This window comes from Citrus clementina, unplaced genomic scaffold (assembly GCF_000493195.1).
Source record: "Citrus clementina cultivar Clemenules unplaced genomic scaffold, Citrus_clementina_v1.0 scaffold_2, whole genome shotgun sequence".
NCBI classification, from domain to species: Eukaryota; Viridiplantae; Streptophyta; class Magnoliopsida; order Sapindales; family Rutaceae; genus Citrus; species Citrus x clementina.
In genome coordinates this window covers 15,475,763-15,496,398 of record NW_006262688.1, presented here as the reverse complement: position 1 = coordinate 15,496,398, position 20,636 = coordinate 15,475,763, and the positions used below count along the sequence as shown (strand labels likewise).

Here is a 20,636-nt window from a genome sequence, read left to right as displayed (position 1 = left end):
TCTTCTCTAATGCAATTTAAATCGGCGCCAGTATCAAAAAGGGCAATGGCATCCATTGCAAAATCATCAGAAAAGATTAAAGTGACTTTAATCAAATACTTTCTTGTGGTGATTTGCTTTAAAACAAATAGAAAATCATTGGGTACTGACTCAATATTTTCTACTTTAATATCATCACCATCATCAGGATTAGATTCATTGTCTGAATTATCCTGCAATTGTTTTTGTAAAAGAAGTTGGATAGTATCATAATCACTTTTTTGTTTTTCTTTTAAATCTCTAATTTCACATTTGATTTCTTTTATCTCTTTCTGAAGATCTTGGATATTAGGAACCGTCTTCTTAGTTTTCTTTTTATCCAAAATTTGAGTAAGATCATAAGAATTCTTTTTAACAATTGGGACTTTAGAAGTCTCGGCTTTATTAAAGTCCAAAGTTTTCAAAAGTTTATCAAGATATTCTTTTTGAAGATTTGGATCAGAAATATGCTTTACAAGTTCAAGAAAAGTTTCTTGGTCTTTAGTCAAACCATTGATTTTCTTTAAATATGAATCAGATTCAGATTCACTACTGCTAGATACAGAGTCATCTGAGTCAAAAAGCTCATCAACTTGATATGGATCATTGTCTCCCGACATGGAAGATTCAGAATCAGAAGATTCGACAAGAAGGGAGACTATTTTGGAAAGGATTTCCTCATCGAGGTCAAGTTCATGAAGCTTTTTTTTCATCCTGCAATAATTTGCAGTATGACCTTTCATGCCACATTTATGACATATAGCTTCTTTGTAATTGAAATGGGTCTTTGGTTTGACTCTAAACTCTTTTCTTTTAGAGAATTTGGGTTTCTTATAAGGCCTCGAAGGTTTCTTATAAGGAAGTTCTCTAAAATTACGAAAGGGTTTCCTAAAATTTTTTGATTTGTAATGTTTCCTGCGGGGTTTAGTAGAACACTCACCATTACAATCTTTGGAAATAGAAGTTTTAAAGGGGTCATAATTGAATTGTTTACAGAAACCGCCTAATTCTTGTTTAGACTTCTTAAGCTCCCACTTAAATCGTTTCTGTAATTTCAAATCTTGACAAATCTTTAATCATTCTTTATTGACAAAACTGACGAGTTCACCATAGGTGAGCTCATCATAAGGAATACGGTTATCATAAAGGGCTTTAATGGAATTTCTTACCTTTTCACCTAGAAGAGTAGGTAATCCAGCGAGAAATTTTTCTTTCCAAGTTATATGATTTGCATCATCCCTTAGAAATAGTCTGGTAAAAAATGAGGTTTTGTAACTTTGAAATTCACTAAGTTTCCTACATCTTAAATTATGTAGTAACTCAGCGTTTTTATCACGAAGGTGTGAAGGGTCACCAATGAAATGGAGGGTAATGGTTAAAATTAGAGTAGCAACAGCATCCTGGATTGGATTGTTGAACTCATCAAGAATAGGGACTCCATTTTCATCGACTTGAATGGAATTTAGAATGTCTAATTGCTGCTGATTAGTGAGAAGATGATCCCACCAACCTTTTAATTGACCAGTAAAACCAGCAATGAGGATTTCTGATATAGCACGATCAGAAGTTCCTGCTTGGGTTTTATAGGCATTGGCTGCCATTGTCATTTGTTGCAACAATCCTAGGATATTGTATTCGGACATACCGTCAATATTCCACTCATAGACTGAAGATGCATTATATCGGGATTGATTTAATGCACTTGGTCTATTATCTATTGCTAGATCCGGTGGAGTCTTGACAGTGGGAAGGGCTAATTCCCAATGAATTTTGTTGGCTTTAGGAGTAGAAGGTTTTTTTTTGAAGGCTTCTATATCAGAAGAGGCTATAGACATTTGGTCTTGTTCTAATACTCCAATCTTGCTAGATTGAGGAGTATCAGGGGCTATCTGAACTTTGCTAGATGAGGAAGAAGCAGCTTATATCCTATCTAATTGTTCTCTAATGGCTTTAGCAAAATCTGATTTTGACTCTTGAACAAGCTTTTGGCTAGTTTTCGAAACCTGAAAGGGTTTGAAAATAGGTTCCTTAAGCTTTTTGTCAGAATCCGATTTTGTTGGAATAGGAGAAATTGATGGAACAGTAATGGTTGACTTCTGGATTTGGTTTTCTATCCTAGTCAACTGCTTTCCGATTGTATTTAAGTTAGTATTACAGAAATTATTCTGTTGGATAATACTACTTAAATTTGCCTCAGAATCATTTGGTTTTGGAATTTTGTAAGGTGAAGCTCGAATTTGGACAGGAGGTTCACCGTGATCAACGGTTACACTCCGAAGAGGTGGGTGTTCAGACTCTATAGTTCTATCACTATCAAGAAGTTTCCATTCAGGAACTTTCTTCCTAATAGTAATAGGGTTTGACTCTTTAAAAGGATAAGAGATGTTGTTATCAGAAGAATATATCTCAAACCAATCAAAAAACAATATATGAATTTTATGAAAATTCACAAATTAATAGTAAGTTTGTTGGATTTCTTTTCTTTGGTTTAAAAGGTGTTTGAAAAACCAAAGTCTTTTTTCTTTGTTTAAATCAGAATAAAAATCATTATGCAGAAAAGTTTTATCTAATTCAAATTCTTTTTCAATGACATTAATGACATTTTCTGTAACAGCAGAAAACGTAGGGGAAGTTGGAGGAGAAGGTTCCTTCTCTTCCTGACTTTGTACATGTTGATTACTAGTGTAGATCGGATGAGAAACACTAATGGTGTAATCAACTGATCGAATAGAGGTACTAGGTATATCTGAAGTAGAAAACCTAGGTTGACTTTTTATGGACTGAAAAAGGAGATTTATAACAGAGGGTATTTTTGTAAATTTCCTTTCTAATGAAGGAATGCTTGAGCACAACGCTTTATCAGAAAATTTGGACGAGGTAGATCTCCTGAATGATAGTTTGACTTTACCATCGGAATACTGAGTCACATTTTGCAACTCTGTATTGGGCTCAAGTTGTTTCGGAATCGCTGGTGGAGCGGCTCCTTCAAGGATCCATTCCTCTGGAAGATTGACATCCTTCCATTGGATTGGTTTAGGAATGACCGTGTTTGCTTTGGACAAATCAGTCTGCAAGAGAAGGGTCTCATCTCTTTTCGACTGGTATTTATGCTGTGTGCTAAATACAGAAATCATGGCTTTGTAAGAAATTTTAAAAATTAATGCAACTAGGATGGATCCCTTAATCATATGATAATTATGGATTTTGATTTGCAAAATCATGCTCTTTAGAATATTTTTGTCTTTAAGAGAAATTGTTATATTTGGATAACAATCAAAAGATATGGGACCTTTACATAGACTAGATTCGATACTACTTAGTAAAGAATCATCAAAAGAGATGAATCGCCCATCTCTAAGGACAGCAAGGATAGAAGTATCCAAGCCTTCTTTGGTCAAAGGTTTTATTCCTACTTGGATTAGACCAATGTGAATATATTTGAAATTCTTTTCTTTTAATTTCTTTAAAGATTTTTCCGAAAACAATTAAATTGTTTCAAAAGGCTCTGAAAGAGTTATATCACGTTCTTCAGTCTTTATAATATAATCATGCTTTAAAAGATCAAGCATTTTTATTTTGTAAATCTCTTCCTTGGAAATTTTTGGAAGTTCCCAACAATCAATTGCTTTATCAAAGTTCTCAATAATGAATTCTTCTGAACTCACAACATGCTTTGAATCACTAGTCTTCCCGGAAGAGGAGCTAGAAAAGGATGATGTTCTACAGATCGAAGGGGATGGCGTTGTTATATTTATTTTCGAAATATTTATAGAGAATTATTATTATATTTATAGAGAATTATTAATATTATTATATACTATCTTTATTTGAAAATATAATATTATCGTATTTGTTTAAAAATAACAGTATTATATTTATTTAATATTAATTACTAATAATAATTAAATAGTTTATTCTAAGAAAACATTAATTTTGTACTATTATAATAATAATAATTTTTCATTTGTATTGTTATTATCAATGATTTTAATTTACGTAATTAAAATTAATAAAAAAATTGTGATTTACATAATTAAGAATATTAATAATTATTATTAATTTACAAATATAATAAAATAAATATTTTATTTTTGAAATGCATTTTTTTTAATTTTATAATTAAAAACTATAATTCTTTAAATAAGGGTAAAACTATAAATTAAAATTATTTACTCATAATCTAAGATAAAGTAAACACATAAATTGAATTATGATTCTGATTCATACTCTCATTCCATAATAAATAAACAACATACTCCCAATCTCAAAATTCTCATTTCAATTTAAAATGTAAACGGCATCTTAGATTTGCTTAATAATTACTAACAACCATCGTGTCTCGTGCACAAACAATATAGAGTGTGAAATCTTTTAACTAGTAGAGGAGATCAACGCACAGTTGATCGCCTCACATTATTCCAGCACGCAGCTTCTTCAATCTTCATAAATTAAGTGCTTCTTGGCGTGCATGCCTATAATAAAAGGCTTTCATCCTATCAAGGCCATCTTCAAGAGCTGAAGGATCAATTGCAAACGTTATTCTGAGCCAATTCTCCATTCCCACAATTATTCCTACAAGATCAATTAATTTGTCATACATTAGCAATCTCCCAACACAACTTAAGTTTTTGGATTTGTCCCTTTCCCTCCATCCCCCAATTCTTACTTGGCCATCAAATCATTGGAATCAAATGCATATTGATGAAAGCTTACACTATTTTGCCAAATGCTGATGTTATTAGTTCATTCTCGAGTATTTGTTTCGATTAAACAAACAAACTCGTAGATCATTTTGGTTTATTTAAAGAATTCAATCTACCTAACCCCCATCACTTGAAGAATTTTTATATCGTACCGGGTAGAACAATGACAGATTCCTCCTTAGCAAGCTGGACTGCAAATTCCATGTCACTATTGATGCCTTCCAACAGTGATAGGTTGAGTTTAACCTGCAAACAAGAGTTAATATATAGCTAAGAAAAGTACTGATCTAGTATAAGATCCTGAATTTTATTAAAGATGGAGAAAACTATTAAGAAGAGTGCTGATCTGATACAGGATTCTAAATTTTATTAAAATTTGTGAAAACTATTAAGTCATAGGGTTTAAAAATAGTATGCCATTATACTAATAGTTTATTAAACCATGTGGCTTAATAGCTTTCACGCATTTTACACTATTAAACTACATGGTTTAATAATTTTCTTAAACTTTGACAGATCCAAAATCCTGAAGTGGAATACTTCTATAACTAAGAATACGTGCATTCTTTCTCCTGTAACAATAGATAATATGATCGCAATAATATATTTTTGATGCCAAACCATTATAAACATTGACCCTTCTGGTTTATTTGGGCGAGTGATGCAAGGTATCTCCTTAATTTTATCATAGCATATGTCCGCTGTTTCTCGCAGTAAGCCAATGATTTTTGAAAAGTATTCCTCATCTGTTTTCTCTAGGATCTGAGGAACTGCTCCCTGATGTGTACAGCAAAGCACATTGCTAGTTATATTATCAAGAAGAAAGATCAAGACAATCAGAGAAAAAAATTCTTGTTTACAACAGCTTTATCCTATATATACAAACAAAAATTGTTGACCAACGTTTTTCCAAAGTTTTGGATAAACATTTCTAAGTGTTACTGCACCTGAAAGATGAACAAGTTCTTTATTTGCTTACTCATAGAAACATTTCACAAACCTGAATCAAAGTTGAAGGACCGGAACGGACACCGAGACAGGCCTTGATGGAACCAACTATCTGATAATATAAAACAAAAACATCAATATCACAGGAACATTACAGCTGGTTAGTTTCCAGAGAGGGAGAGAGAGACCAACCCCGGACTTTTGAAGGACGCCATTGGGATCATTTGTTGCAAGCCAACCAAATCGCCAACCAGGAACAATCCATCTCTTTGATATAGATCCAAGTGTAATGACCGGCACGATTGACCCAAACACTCCCATTGGTATATAAGGTGTACTGCCAAATGCTAGATGGCCATAAACTTCATCTGCAATTACCAAAATCCCGAGCTTTCTAGCTGTCTCTGCAATCTAATATTTAACAAATCAACAACCACTAATAATGTTGCAATACTTAAGAACTATTCATATGCCAGGGATAGCAAGTCTTCAAGACAGTAAGCATTAGGCTAAGTTCCTAAATATAGTAATGGTATAAAAGCACGTAAATATTGAGGCTTTTCATATCACTAGAAGTTATTCGAAATTATCATTGTTGGAGCGAGCCTATTGGTCCATGGCATAAGTTGTGACAAATATATTGAAGGTCCAGTCACATCAAGACTATGATGTAATTACTAAATCTTCCTTGGGTATTCTCCACGTTCCTACAGGCTCCAAAGCCCCAAAGGAAAAATGTAATAGATCCTCCCAAGAAAGGGGGTTCCTGAAAATGTTGACTTCTCCCCTCTCCAAGACATGTGGCACCCCACCGTAAGTATTAGCAATTAACCATCAACAGATTCTAATTAATGTTCATACTTCCTTGAAGTGAGGGGGAAAAAAAGCTTAAATGAAATATGGTTTGGCAATAGCAGTACAGTCAAGAAAAATGAAGAATAACAGTGAAGTTAAGAGAAGTTAATTATTTTAGCTATACCTTCTGCAAATGTTGGTATGTCAAGACATTTCCACAAGGATTGCAAGGGTTTATGATAACGATGGCAGCAGTATTCTCATCGGCAAGAGCTTCAACAGCTTCAAGATCAACCTCCCAACCCCTTTCAGGAAGAAGATCAAAATGGCGAACTTCTATGTGGTTTCTTTTTGCAAAGCTTTCGTAGAATGGCCAGCCAGGTCTTGGAAGCAAAATGTTGGCAGCACCGAGACGGGTAATTACTGTTAATATAATTTCAACTGCTTCCATGCATCCAAGTGTAATATAAATATCATCTGCTGATAACTTGTATGGAAGGTCGCGATTGAGATATTCTGCAACAGCCCTGCAGACATTAAACATTATCAGGCAAGTTTGAAACTTTATACAAAATTGAGCAGATTTAGTAGTTTGTTTCGCACTTACATGACAAATAGTTAATTTATGCACCAACTTGGATTTATATTGCAATAAATGTATGCCTTTACAAAATGCAAACATGTCTCCAAGTTGAATTGAACTCCTAACAAAAACTGCAACTCTACATTTGGCATTTATAAAAAGTTTTTATATAACTAGGAAAAAAGTGAACCAGTTTCATTATTCTTTTGCTAAGTGTTATGAATAATCCATTACTGAATGATGAATCAATCCCTATGTTTCATATTTTTAAAAAATAATAAGTAATTTTATCCATCCGTATCAAAAGGTCCGGATCTCTATTGAAATAAAATAGCTACCACAAACGAATGAATTCTTAATTTTCTCTTTTTTCAAATACAGAAAAATATTCCATTCATTTGCATCAAACAGGTCCTGATCTCTGTTGAAATAACCACCATAACAGATTTTTAAATTTAGGGGGGGTAATAACATTTGAGTCCCTTATCTACAATCAAATAGGTAGCTGATCATCTGATCTCTCATGAAAGAACCAAGCACATGTTAGGTAGGGTTCTTTACCTTCGAGCTAGGGGAAGACCGAACATGGGGGCATAGCAATTGAACATGGATGATCGGACGGAGTCAACGATGGCGTCTTCAGCCACGGCGGCCGTACGGAAGCAGGGAAAGGCAGCTGGGTCGCCGTGGCCGAGAGGAATTACGGGTCTTGGGTCGTTTTTGTCGACACTTTCCATTAAACTGACACTGGCGTATCGAAGTGCAGCTACTTCTGCTTCTCTTGCTCTGTTCAGCTCTTTCTTCACTTCAAAACCCCATCTCTTTTCTGCTTCGTTTTCCATTGTTTTTTTTGTTGTTACCCTTTTTTTTCGTTTTCTTTTTGTGTTCTGATTGATGCTATAATTTAGATGGGAGGAGTTGGAAGTAGAATCAGAGGCCACACAGAATGAGCCAAAATCCATTGATATTTTGTATACCCACCAACTTTTTTAAAAAAAATTTATTCTTCTTGATTTTTTTAATATTTAAAGATTATTACTTTATTTTGTTGAACCTACAATGATTAATTAAAATAATCTAACCTATCAATAATGCATGCACATTGCAGTGTTTCGGATTTGAGTCAAAGGTTTCTCAAACTCATTATTACAATCACAAAATTTTTCTGCACAAGGATGAAGAGATTGATTTAAAAAGTTTCATAACAAACTCTTACAACATGCATGCTGCATAGAGTTAGTTCAGTTGATAGATGTTCAACTGAACAAAATAAAACACAGAGAAATTCTGAGAAGAACAAGCAGTAACACCTGTGCTGCAACGCGAAGTTGCAAATCACCACCACTTCCCATCTCTTGTCTTTGATTGAATCACAGTACAGACAGATGAGGAATTTTATTTCATCAAACACAATCTGAGAAGAAACGACACTTAACGGTGCATGAGGTCAACTTGCTGTTGTCGATCACAATACTCAGATGCATAGCTCCAATAAACTCATTGCTGCTTGGCATGCCTCTGACAAAAGGCTTTTATCCTCCCAAGGCCTTCTTCAAGAGCCGAAGGCTCAATGGCAAAAGTAATCCGAAGCCAATTTTTCATTCCCACAGCCATTCCTGCAAAATTTATCATTGTAAACTTCAAAGGCCATGCCTTAGCCAGCAAAAAATTCCATCTGCTTAGCATTCCCAAGTACAAAAATTGGACCACCGATAAATACTTCTGAGTTATAAAGACAAGTCTATGAACACCTGATGTTGATGTTGTAATCAACCATAAGAAATTTCAACTATCTTTACACTGATACAATGCTCGGACTTCTATAACTGTTGGGGGAAGTTTTAATCCGTTTCTTGAGTATGTTTTGAATTATAGAATGAACTCAGAGAAAATTTTGCCCCATTTTCAAGGAGAGAAGAGAAGCAAGGAAGAATCACATCAGTTAAAACTCGGAATGTGAGTCAACTAAACTCCAGAAACTTCACAATTTTTTACATTTACCAGGTAAAACAATGACTGATTCCTCCTTAGCAAGCTGGAGAGCGAATTCCATGTCGTCACTAATGCCTTCCAATAGTGATAAGTTTAGTTTCACCTAAATAAATAGTTCATAAATAAGAATATGTACATCTATTTTCAGAAGTATAGCTAAAATGATTATATACGATGCCCTTACCATTACAAACATAGACCCTTCTGGTTTCCTTGGGCAAGTTATGCAGGGTATCTCTTTAATTCTATCATAACATATATCTGCAGTGTCTCTTAGTATGTCAATGATTTTTGAAAAGAAACCCTCCTTTGCGTTCTTGAAGATTTGAGGAACTGCTCCCTAATGCACAAGACACATATTTATTTCCAAGATAAAAATTTGAGTCTTTTGCATTTACATAAAGACATGCAAGCAAAATTCTAAGCAGTTTGAATCTAATTATTAACTTTGTGAAACCAGTGCACACTATATTCTGGAGGCAGTCATTAGTCTTGCTGAAAGCCCTATTCAAGAAACTGCTACTTTCATCAAAAGTATTGGTCTTCTGCAATGTCATTACGTTCATCCAAAAAAAAAAAAACATTAAGAACAAACCTGAACGAAGGTTGCAGGGCCAGAGGAGATGTTGAGATAGCCTTTGATGGAATCAACAATCTGGAGAGTGCAAAGAAAAATCTCATGACTATTATTGTATGTTTACAATTACAACATTTGTATAAATTTTTTGAAGGAAGAAAGGAATCAACCCTTAGTTCTTGTAAAATGCCACTGGGATCACTTGTCACAAGCCAACCAAGTCGCCAACCAGGAACTATCCATCTCTTTGACATAGATCCAAGAGTAATGACAGGCACGGTTGATCCAAACACTCCCATTCGCACATAAGGGGTACTCCCAAATGTGAGATGGTCATAAACTTCATCAGAAATTACCATAATCCCAAGCTTTCTTGCTTTCTCTGCAATCTAATACTCAACAAATCAACAAAGAGAAATTGCATAATTGTAGATCAACTTGCTTTATAAGGATAGCAAGTCTAAAACTTGTACTCATAAGCCTAACTTCTACATGTTCGCACAGAGATGCAAGTAAAAAAGCACTTCAATACAGCAGCTAATAAATTTTCTTTGATATACACTGTTAGACTACCTTCTGCAGTTGTTGGTAAGTGAAGACATTTCCACAAGGATTACCAGGGTTTACGATCACCATGGCAACAGTATTCTCATCTGCTAGAGCTTCGAGTCCATCAAGATCAACCTCCCAACCTTTCTCAGGAAGAAGATCAAAATGGCGAATTTCAAGACGGGTATGTCTTGCATTAGCTTCATAGAGTGGGAATCCAGGTTTAGGAAGCAAAATGTTGGCACCAGGACGGGCCAGGACTGTTAATATGACTTGAATTGCTTGCTTGCATCCAGCTGTAAGATAAACATCATCTGGGGATAACTTGCACGGTAGCTCACTATTGAGATAATCTGCAATAGCCCTTCAACAGATCATACAAAAATAAGCTGATCGTCTACTTAATTGCATATTTATTATGATAGGTTTGGAATTGAAATATGCCTTAGAAATTGGGGGTGTACCTTCTAGCAGGAAGAATACCAACAGAGGGGGAATAGCAATCGAACTCGGCTGATCGGACGGCATCAACAACGGCATCTGCGGCTACAGGTGTAGTTCGAAAACAGGGAAAGGCAGAGGGGTCGCCGTGGCCCAGAGGAATGATGGGTCTTGGGTCGTTTTCCTTGAGATTTTGCTTTATGATGGTGAGGGCACTTCGAACAGTTAAGGTGGCTGTTGCAGTGATATGCTCTTGCTTAACTTGAAAACCCCATTTCTTCTTCACTGCTCCGCTTTCCATGATGTTCTGGGAGAGACGGAGTTGAGTTGGATAGTGAGAGAAGAAATGGAAACAGTGACTCAGTGGGCAGATTACAGAGCCCAAATTCTGATGACATTTTTATTCATTCACATCACATCACATCGTAGTCAAAACGACACTCTTGTCTTGTTTTATTCTTTTACATCACATCGCAATTAAAGCGACATGCTTGATGTACTTGTTGATCGCTTGTAACTAAATAATTATCACATGAAGCGATGACATAATATTTATTCATTTATTTAATAAATATGTTTTTATCCCATCCATATTTGATTTTACCCGTAAACAAATAAATAATAATGGGGTGATGATGATCTTTTTACTTGGCAGCATTTGGGAATGAATTAGAGATATCGAAACATTCAGTTCCACAGATGTCATTTCATCAGATAAAATAGTGCAATAAGCAAACATCCAACACAAGAAGAACAAGCAAAACACTTGTGATCCAACGCGAAGTTGATGATCAACAACCCCACATCGATTTCCTTGATTGAATTAATTTACAGGAATACAGAGGATCTTATTTTTGAGGAAAGGAGTTATGAGATTGATCAGGAAAAACAACTAGTTGTTGTTTATACACTCAATCCCAGAACTTCCAACAGAGCTAATGCTTCTTGGTATGCCTTTGACAGAAGGCTTTCATCCTCCCCAGACCATCCTTAAGAGCTGAAGGCTCGGCGCAGAAAGCGATTCGGAGCCAGTTTTTGAGCCCTACATAGATCCCTGCAACATTTTGTTGTTATCAGCATCAAAGGATAGGCTAGCAAGCAATCTTTTGTAGCAATCAAAGGTACGAAACTGGTTAGCCCACGGTTACTTGAGCAATGTCTGAAAACAAGTCTCTGGTTCTTTCATCAATTCGAAAAAATGAGGATAACCTTACAGGTGTAATACCCCTTAATAAGGTGGCCTTAAGCATAGGCGAATGAGGCAGTCCTCTAAACTCATATGGTAGGAAGACTAATTTTTTATCCTTTTATTTGTATTTCCTTAAATGTTGAAGCTACTCAATGTAGGGAGGTCTCACAAAAAAATTTGTCTAAGACCCCCATTACTCCAAAGCCAGCCAACGTAGCAATTCAACCTAGCCTCAGAAAAATAAAAAGATTTTAAGTACCTTACCTGGTGTAACAATGACGGATTCCTCTTTCGCAAGCTTGAGAGCGAATTCTATGTCATCATTAATGTCTTCCAACAGCCATGGGTTCAACTTCACCTTCAAACAAAACAAAAGAATTTTTGTAAATAAGTACAATATAAATCCTCTTCAAAAAAAAAAAAAAGTACAATATAAATCTTGTGAAGCATATTTAATTAAGTGATGCCTCATGCCTGCACCGTACCATCGTAACCATGGATCCTTCTGGTTTGTTTGGACAACTTATGCAAGGAATCTCCTTAACCCCATCATAACATATCTCAGCAGACTCTCTTAGTGTGTCGATAAGTTTACAAAAGAAATCCTCCTTTGTTTTCTCAAGGATTTGAGGAATTGCCCCCTGAGGCACAATGGTTATATTTTCAGTTATTCCTCTGTTACAACAAAATGGCGTTCTTGGCAAAAGGATCATGACTCACAGACCTGAATGAAGGTCGGGATATCGGAGTAAATAGTGAGACAGTCCTTGATGGAATCAATGATCTGATATTCACAAAACAAAAGCATTGATTTAAAGAACTCCATGAAGAACTGATCATCAATTCACATTTTCAGATAGCGATAGAGACAGAGATAAACCAACCCCAGATTTTTGAAAAATGCCGTTAGGATCATTTGTCACAAGCCAACCGAAACGCCAACCGGGAACTAACCATCTCTTTGATATAGATCCAAGCGTAATTACAGGTACAATTGATCCAAACAATCCCATTGGCGTATATGGAATACTCCCAAATGTGAGATGGCCATAAACTTCATCAGCAACGACCATAACCCTGAGTTTTCTTGCCATTTCTGCAATCTAATAATATTTGACACATCAAGAAACACCATCCCATTTTAGCAAAATGTCAGAACCGTACTCCTTTTAAGGCTAATTCATCATGTTTACCTCTTGCAGATGATGGTAAGTGAATACATTTCCACAAGGGTTACCGGGGTTTATAATAACCATGGCAGCAGTATTCTTATCGGCAAGTGCTTCAACTGCATCAAGATCAACCTCCCAATTCCTTTCTGGAAGAAGATCAAAATGGCGAACTTCGAGTTGTTTACGCTGTGCAATACCTTCATAGTATGGCCAGCCTGGTCTTGGAAGCAAAACGTTGGCACCAGGCCGTGCAAGTACTGATAGTATAACTTCAACTGCTTGCTTGCATCCAAGTGTAACATAAACATCATCTGCTGATAACTTGTACGGGAGGTCACGACTGAGATAATCCGCAATTGCCCTGTCAGAGTGTTTTTTTGTTGTATGATCAAACAGTAATAAGTAAACACCAAATATAGTACAAATGAAGCAAATTTATGTTATGCACCAAATTGTAGCTAACACAAATGCCTAGAAACTCACAAATCAACAAGAACAGAGGTATATTCTTGCTATGCTTACCTTCTAGCAGGGGGAATACCAGAATTGGTGGCATAGCAATTGAACTTGCCTGATCGGAGGGCATCAACGATGGCATCTTCAGCTTCAACAGCTGTACGGAAGCAGGGGAAGGCTGTTGGGTCACCATAGCCAAGAGGAACAACAGGTCTCGGGTCGTTTTTGTTTACGCTGTCAATAATGGATGCAAGGGAGGTTTTAACCGTAACTGCAGGAGCAGCTTTATGCTCTTGTTTATCTTCAAAACCCCATTTGTTTTCTGCTCCGTTTTCCATTTTTTTTCTTTTCTTTTTTTCTTTTGTGTGGTGGAAATGAGAATGAGAAAGAAGGTGGGTTGTGTTGGGCTTGCTGAAGTTGATTGATATCTTGTTGCCATATAGCGTACTAAAATAATTTACCGACCTTATCAAAAAAAAAAAAAAAAAATTTACCGACCGTTTCCCACAAATTAATCAATCGCGCAACAAACTCCTTGATTTTGCCGGCACAAAAATTTTAATATACATAAACAATGTTTTTATTCTGAGAATTAGTTACAAGTCCAAGCGGGTTACTTCTATTAATGCAATTTGAACGGTGCTATTAAGCTTTAATTTTTAATATTATGTTAAGACAAAAATGTTGGCTCTTGGAGAATCTGATGCCAATTTTGTATTAGATGATGTCTCTAGATATTGAGCCAAACTTTTGGCGTCATTTAGTGAACTTCCAAAGCACTTCCAAGCAGACCAGACAAAACACGCAGATTTTGTTTGTGCTACTTTGTTTTTCCTTTCACCGTGTTGAAATGCCTTTTGATTTTTATCTGAATATATAATAAGCTTATAACAGGGAACAAAACTCTAATAACATGAGATGGGGCATGAAATCGATCATGTTCCTGAGAGTTTCACACAGACTTTATTGCTTTTTGGCATGCCTTTGACAAAAAGCTTTTATCCTCCCAAGGCCATCTTCAAGAGTTGCAGGCTCGGCCGCAAAAGCTATGCGGAGCCAATTTTTCATTCCCACAGTTCGCCCTGCAAACATCAAGCATCAAACTGTCTAGTCAGGAATGCAAGCAGCAAGCAATCTTTATGGCACTCACTATCTTTAAAGCCCATATTTATACACTTGAAGTAGTTCGAGAGTTAATGTGTGATTAAATTTAAATTACCTGGTAAAACAATGACTGATTCCTCTTTAGCAAGTTTGAGACAGAATTCCAAGTCATCACCAATGTCTTCAAGCATCGAAACGTTCAGCTTCACCTGTAAGAGGGGTTCATAATTAAAGTATATTCACTCATGATAATATGAATGTATCTGTTTCGACAATTACCATGACAAACATGGCCCCTTGTGGTTTCACTGGGCAGGTTAAGCAAGGAATCTCCTTAATTCTTTCATAGCATATGTCTGCAGTCTCTTTTAGTAAGCCAATGATTTTCGCAAAGAAAGCCTCATTTGTTTCGTCAACTATACGGGGCACTGCTGCCTAATATATGCGTATATATAAATGTATAAACCACACGGTAGTTAATGCAAGTAATTAGCCCTAGTAATTAATTAATTGTACTTTCACAAACCTGAATGAAGGTTACAGGATGAGAGGCTGCATTGAGACAGCCCTTTATAGAATCAACAAATCCTGAATTTTGAAGGATGCCATTGGGGTCACTTGTCACAAGCCATCCGAGGCGCCAGCCAGGAACAATCCATCTCTTTGATATAGACCCAAGACTGATAACAGGCACAATTGACCCGAAAACTCCCATTGGCACATAAGGCGTGCTCCCAAATGCAAGGTGATTGTAAACTTCATCAGCAATCACAATAATCCCAAGATTTCTTGCTGTCCGCGCAATCTGTTCATTAATATCAGCAAAACCAACTCATACTCCAACGAAAGATATATATTTCTCAGTATTATATTGTTAAAAAATCAAGTGCTATAAGTATACTTTCTGCAGATGTTGGTAACTGAAGACATTTCCGCATGGATTGCCAGGGTTTATGATGACAATGGCAACTGTATTCTCATCTGCAAGGGCTTCAACTCCATCAAGATCCACTTCCCAACACTTTCCAGGAAGAAGATCATAATGGCGAGCTTCAAGGTTGTTGTTACTCCCTGCTGCATGAATTTCATATAAAGGGTAGCCGGGCCTTGGAATCAAAATATTGGCACCAGGACGAGCGAGGACCGATAATGATATTTCGATTGCTTGGCTACATCCAAGTGTGAGATAAACATCTTCCGGTGATAACTTGTATGGGAGGTCACGGTTCAGATAATCAGCTATGCCCCTGTAAAGAGTTTGAAATAATTAATCTTAATTGTAATAACTATTACATACATATACATATGAAACTCATTAATTTCTAGTAAAATTATGAGCATACTCTTTCTTTCTTTTTTTTTTTTTTTTAATTTTACCTTTTTCCTATGCATCATAATAGACCGTCAAATTAATCAGCTAAGCTTTTCTCCCATATGAATATTCTTATCCTAGAGAACTTTTCTTTCAGATTTTTTCTAACATGCATGTCGACATGAGAAGTTCACATGAGAAAATTTAAAATTTTATATATAATGCAGCTAACCGTGCTAGGAATCTTGAAATTAATTATTTAATTGAAAATACGTTTTAAAAATTTTACTAATTTAATATATCTGAATGACTGAATCTCAAGACTTATTATATTCTATATTATCCATGCAACAACCTCACTGTAAAATAAATAGTTTCTCATATATATTACTAACGTCCTCCATTCACCAAAAATTTCAAGGGAAGATAGTGATTTCGTCGGTCATGGAAGGTCACTTTCATTTTGACTAATGGTATATTTTAATGGCAGTGGCGGCTTGTTGAAGATGAAATTAGTATTTTTTTTTTCCTTCTTATCATTTCTTAAAACATAAAGCTTCCTTGGACTTTTGAGTGCGTACGAGTATGGCAACATTCTTTCAACACTCTTAGCCAATAGCCATGCTTTATACGTAAGGAATTTATTGAAGTTCTGTTCTTTTCATAGGATCATATCCAGATTTCGTGGAATAATAAATAAAAGATGACAATTTTTTTTTTGTATTTTAGTATATGTTTATATAGAGAATTTTTTAGTACTTCTTTGGTGTGGACACACATTTTTATTGTCTATTAAAATATTTTACGGCTTTACAAAATGTATATTCCAAAAGTAACTAATTACTTATAAATATAAAAATAGAGGCCAAGGTCTAATTATAGGAGTCTGGAGCAGTCTTTTTAGAACTTAGATTTTAAGTTCGAGTAATGCGAGTATTAAATAAAAGAAATACAAATTCACAATCACGTTTCAATTTTTAACAAAGGATGGGGCTTTTAATCCTTTCTTCTCTTTTTCTTCTCAATTCTAAAAATTCTCATTAATTTCTTTAGATATTTTCTTTTAACCGTAAATAATTGGTTACTATTATAAACTATTACTAAGTAAGAGAAACCAGCCCCACCATTCAAAAATAAACATCAACGAATTTTTACCAAATATGAAAATTAATGGATGTCAAGAAATTAATTTTTACCAATTAAAGAAGTTTATAAATATTAAGAACAAATTCTTATATATAGAAAGTAAGAAATAATTGAGGTCATGATATTCTAAGAAAAGCTGGAAAATAAATTCAAAAGAGAGGGAATTTGCAGAGAGATTAGTTAAAGATAATTTTGAGATTTTAAAATTTTAAATTTTTAATAATAAAGGAATGAGGAATTTATAGGGCTCAAATACCCCCACCTTTTAACAAATTCCCCAGTTTTATCACATAGCTTCCTAACTTTTGTTCTTTGCTGTTGAAAGTTAAAAATGGTAAGGTTGTAATACTAAAAGAATCCAAATATAATATAGAGTTTTCGAAACATTGAGGAGTGTCTTTCTACCTTAAGAAATATAAGAATTAAGCAAGCCAACCAATGTCATTCAAATTAATGCAAACAATCAAGCAGATACATAGCATCGACAGGAAATGAATGAAAAAGTAGCAATACCCAGTAACAAGAGCACGAAAGATTTCTTTTTTGGCTAACATATAACATGTAGAGAGCAGACACACACACACACACATATATAATATAATAGTATGAATATGTATATCATATGTATGTTTCTATCCTAATTTGTTAAAGGTGGAAAAGCTTTCCTGAACTTTAATAAAATCCAAAATCATTATATACACGATATAATATATAAAATAGCAGTACCGAAGAGCAAGAACACCAAAGATTTTTTTTTTTCGGGGGGCTCGCAAATAACATGCAGAGTGCAGACGCATACATGCGTAATAATATGTATATAGATGTATGTATATGTGCGTGTTTACCTTCTAGCAGAAGGAACACCAAAGGTGGGCGAATAGCAGTTGTAGTGGGCAGTCCGGAGAGCATCGACGACGGCATCTTCGGCTACGGTGCTTGTCCGAAAGCAAGGAAACGCCGAGGGGTCGCCGTGGCCAAGGTGAATGACGGGTCTCTTGTCCTTTTCGTTCAGATTCTCTTTTAAGGAAGTGAGGACTCCTCGAATGGTAACGGCTGAAGAAGTGGTCTTGTTGTCGTTGTGGCGCTCCTCTTTTTTCGGGTTAACACCAAAAAGACTCAATTTCTGATGAAGGAGAGACTCGTTTTCCATGATTTTTCAGCGGCATGAGCCAAGAAGCGTGAATTGAGTTGTTTCTTTGGGTTGATAAACAAACAGGACAAGAATCTCGTGAATATAATATCAAGAGGAAACAAACAGAAATGTAAGAGAATACACACTAGATATACGTTTTCTTTCATTTAAATGGTTAATATTCCAATTTAAATCTCAATTTTATTCAAATGCACGAAAATTATTAAAGCATATAGTTTAAAGTCCAAAATCCTAGAGAAAATCAATACTCCATCAATACTCATTTAATATATATGCATGCCTCGATTTGCTTTTTAAATGATATATCTCTTATTTTTTTATTCCCAAAAATATACGATTTTTCAAATTTCAATCCTTGTGGTTATACATAGCTAGTTGTAGCCTCTAATTTAAATGTTAAATATCGTTTGCTTCTAAATATATGCTATAATAATACCCACAAACGATCATTAGAAAACGAATATATGCATCGGGACAATTTCTATTTTGCTTTCCTAGTTCTTTTGAAATGCTGTTTCTATTTGTGTTTCAAGTAAGAAGTAGTGACGTATTGAAGAGGATCACATGCATGTGCACGAAGAACGAGTCGACTTTGTTTTTAAATTGTCATTCATTTCGTCCTTATTCAACTTACTAATAGATCTAATGTTTATCTAAAAGGTATTTTGGAAGATTAAAAAATGCCACTTGATTATCGAATAAGGCGTCGAATTATCAATTGAGATTAACAACTTAAGTTGCTTGAGAGAAGATTGAACTATCGAAGAGACATTCATTTTTTTATCTAATTAAATTATTCAACACACTACAAGCAAAGAGTGAACGTAACAAATTCCTATCGTAAGTTTTGGGATCTGACTAATTCCCTTTCGTTTTAATCCATCCATCGTCAATGGTAGATACTACAAACAAAAGATCCACTTGGATATTTTCCATTTATAGTTTTGATTTATGCTTCGCATTCGTTGTATTCTTGCCATGAATAAGTTAACCATTATTTTATGATTGACTAGAGGAACATATGTTAAGAAATCCAACACAGCCAGAGTACCCAAAATCTTTTTCACCATATAAGGTATTTTCATAATATTGAGAACCTAATGGACATTCGGGCCAATTGAAGAATATTTAGTTGTCAATTACCTCCTTTTTTTTTCCTTTTTCATTTTGTTTAAATTATCTAGTTTATCCATGCTTCCATTACACTAGGCCCAAAGGCCTGATTCAATTGATCAGGTACTCATTCCATGATGGACCCAAGCCATTATGATGGAGCAATCACTGTGGATTGTGGTTAGGAAATACTAGATGCACTTAAATGAGACTCAATTTGCAATGAACCCTTGGCCTAACGCTCTCGGGAGAATATAACTCATAAGAAAATACCTTGTGAAATGGGATAGCGGAGAACCAATAGCCATAAAAAGTCCATAAGAGACCCAATACTGCCTAATGATATATAGAGGCCTATAATTGAGTTTGTAGCAAGGTCAGTATCTTCGATCCAAGGACTAACCTGGCCTAAAGCCCATAAAACCTTTTTAAAGACCTATGAAACCCTGATTTCAGCCTTGCTCCTTTCCTACCCCTACAAGGTAGATGCTTGATGGCCAAGAATGCTTATTTAGGATGCAATTCCTAAAATCCTAACTCAATTTAGAAAGGATTTCTTGTTATCCTTAAAAGAGGAAAGAATCCTCAAAATCCTACCTTATAACACAAGGATTCATGCTACCTTCCAGGAATGAGATTCCTCAGCCATGTCAATTAGGTTTTCCGTTAAAACGTATAATTAAAGCACCCATACAAGGTTTTCATCAACTATCGAAGATCAAAGGTCTACTATCATCATAACACAGCCTTTAAGCACTCCTAGCAATCATTTGGTTGTCTAAACATCCCATGAATAGAAATCTATACAACCATCCATCCTCTTTATCCAAGGAAAGGTCTTTTTTTTTTTAACAAAAGAACCCTAGTTAGTTTAGAATTTCTTCAACCGCAAGGAACCCTAAACGAACCATCCTTACCATCCCATCATAATTAAAACACCTTCCTTGGCTTAAAACAGTCATTTGTTCTTAGTTAAATTCCCTTAACCCTTAAACATTAACATTAAACTTCAAGGAATTGTTATAGCAATATTTTTGAATTTGCTGCCAAATCCTTTTATTCATGCAAACTAGTGTCAGAATCACCTTAAACACCATCTAATTGCATTTTATAAGTTATCAACATCCCAAAATTCTATCTTTAAGCCTTAGATCACATTATGACTTTTCCTTTTTACAGTCGTATTATTCACAAGATCCTAAACTCTGGTTCTCCATTATTCACAACAGGTGCTATTACTATTAAACCCAAATCTACAATTCAACAAGCTAACTATCATTGAGGCTTATCTTAAGCATGTGGCAACCCACGTGATGGCGTCAAGTCTCGCTCGACCAGCCACTTAACAACACTTAACAAAAGTATGAAGTAAAACACAAAGACCC

General features: G+C 35.2%; 4 protein-coding genes across 5 annotated transcripts; all 4 read right to left on the bottom strand.

Moving 5' to 3' along the window:
* Positions 1-4,362: 4,362 nt before the first annotated feature.
* On the bottom strand, positions 4,363-8,009 carry LOC18052825 (probable aminotransferase TAT2). Its single transcript, XM_006447172.2, has 7 exons — positions 7,609-8,009; positions 6,649-6,991; positions 5,862-6,080; positions 5,722-5,781; positions 5,343-5,498; positions 4,874-4,967; positions 4,363-4,590 (listed from the first exon to the last, which is right to left on the bottom strand). The coding sequence occupies exons 1-7, from the start codon at positions 8,007-8,009 to the stop codon at positions 4,460-4,462; spliced, it is 1,404 nt and encodes a 467-aa protein (XP_006447235.2). The 3' UTR covers positions 4,363-4,459.
* Positions 8,010-8,275: 266 nt separating this feature from the next.
* On the bottom strand, positions 8,276-11,019 carry LOC18053428 (probable aminotransferase TAT2). The gene is made up of 7 exons (XM_006447171.2): positions 10,630-11,019; positions 10,190-10,529; positions 9,787-10,005; positions 9,635-9,694; positions 9,224-9,379; positions 9,049-9,142; positions 8,276-8,663 (listed from the first exon to the last, which is right to left on the bottom strand). The coding sequence occupies exons 1-7, from the start codon at positions 10,905-10,907 to the stop codon at positions 8,545-8,547; spliced, it is 1,266 nt and encodes a 421-aa protein (XP_006447234.1). The 5' UTR covers positions 10,908-11,019; the 3' UTR covers positions 8,276-8,544.
* Positions 11,020-11,294: 275 nt separating this feature from the next.
* LOC18053427 (probable aminotransferase TAT2) lies at positions 11,295-13,859 on the bottom strand. Of its 2 annotated transcripts, none has more exons than XM_006447170.2 (7): positions 13,490-13,859; positions 12,989-13,328; positions 12,680-12,898; positions 12,520-12,579; positions 12,281-12,436; positions 12,060-12,153; positions 11,295-11,660 (listed from the first exon to the last, which is right to left on the bottom strand). In XM_006447170.2, the coding sequence occupies exons 1-7, from the start codon at positions 13,759-13,761 to the stop codon at positions 11,542-11,544; spliced, it is 1,260 nt and encodes a 419-aa protein (XP_006447233.1). In that variant the 5' UTR covers positions 13,762-13,859; the 3' UTR covers positions 11,295-11,541. The 2 variants fall into 2 exon arrangements, with proteins under 2 accessions (XP_006447233.1, XP_024045869.1); XM_024190101.1 differs by having other exon boundaries at positions 11,575-11,660; positions 12,055-12,153; positions 13,490-13,846.
* Positions 13,860-14,114: 255 nt separating this feature from the next.
* LOC18053426 (probable aminotransferase TAT2) lies at positions 14,115-18,623 on the bottom strand. The gene is made up of 6 exons (XM_006447169.2): positions 17,831-18,623; positions 15,429-15,774; positions 15,054-15,332; positions 14,807-14,962; positions 14,643-14,736; positions 14,115-14,505 (listed from the first exon to the last, which is right to left on the bottom strand). The coding sequence occupies exons 1-6, from the start codon at positions 18,133-18,135 to the stop codon at positions 14,387-14,389; spliced, it is 1,299 nt and encodes a 432-aa protein (XP_006447232.1). The 5' UTR covers positions 18,136-18,623; the 3' UTR covers positions 14,115-14,386.
* Positions 18,624-20,636: the final 2,013 nt, after the last annotated feature.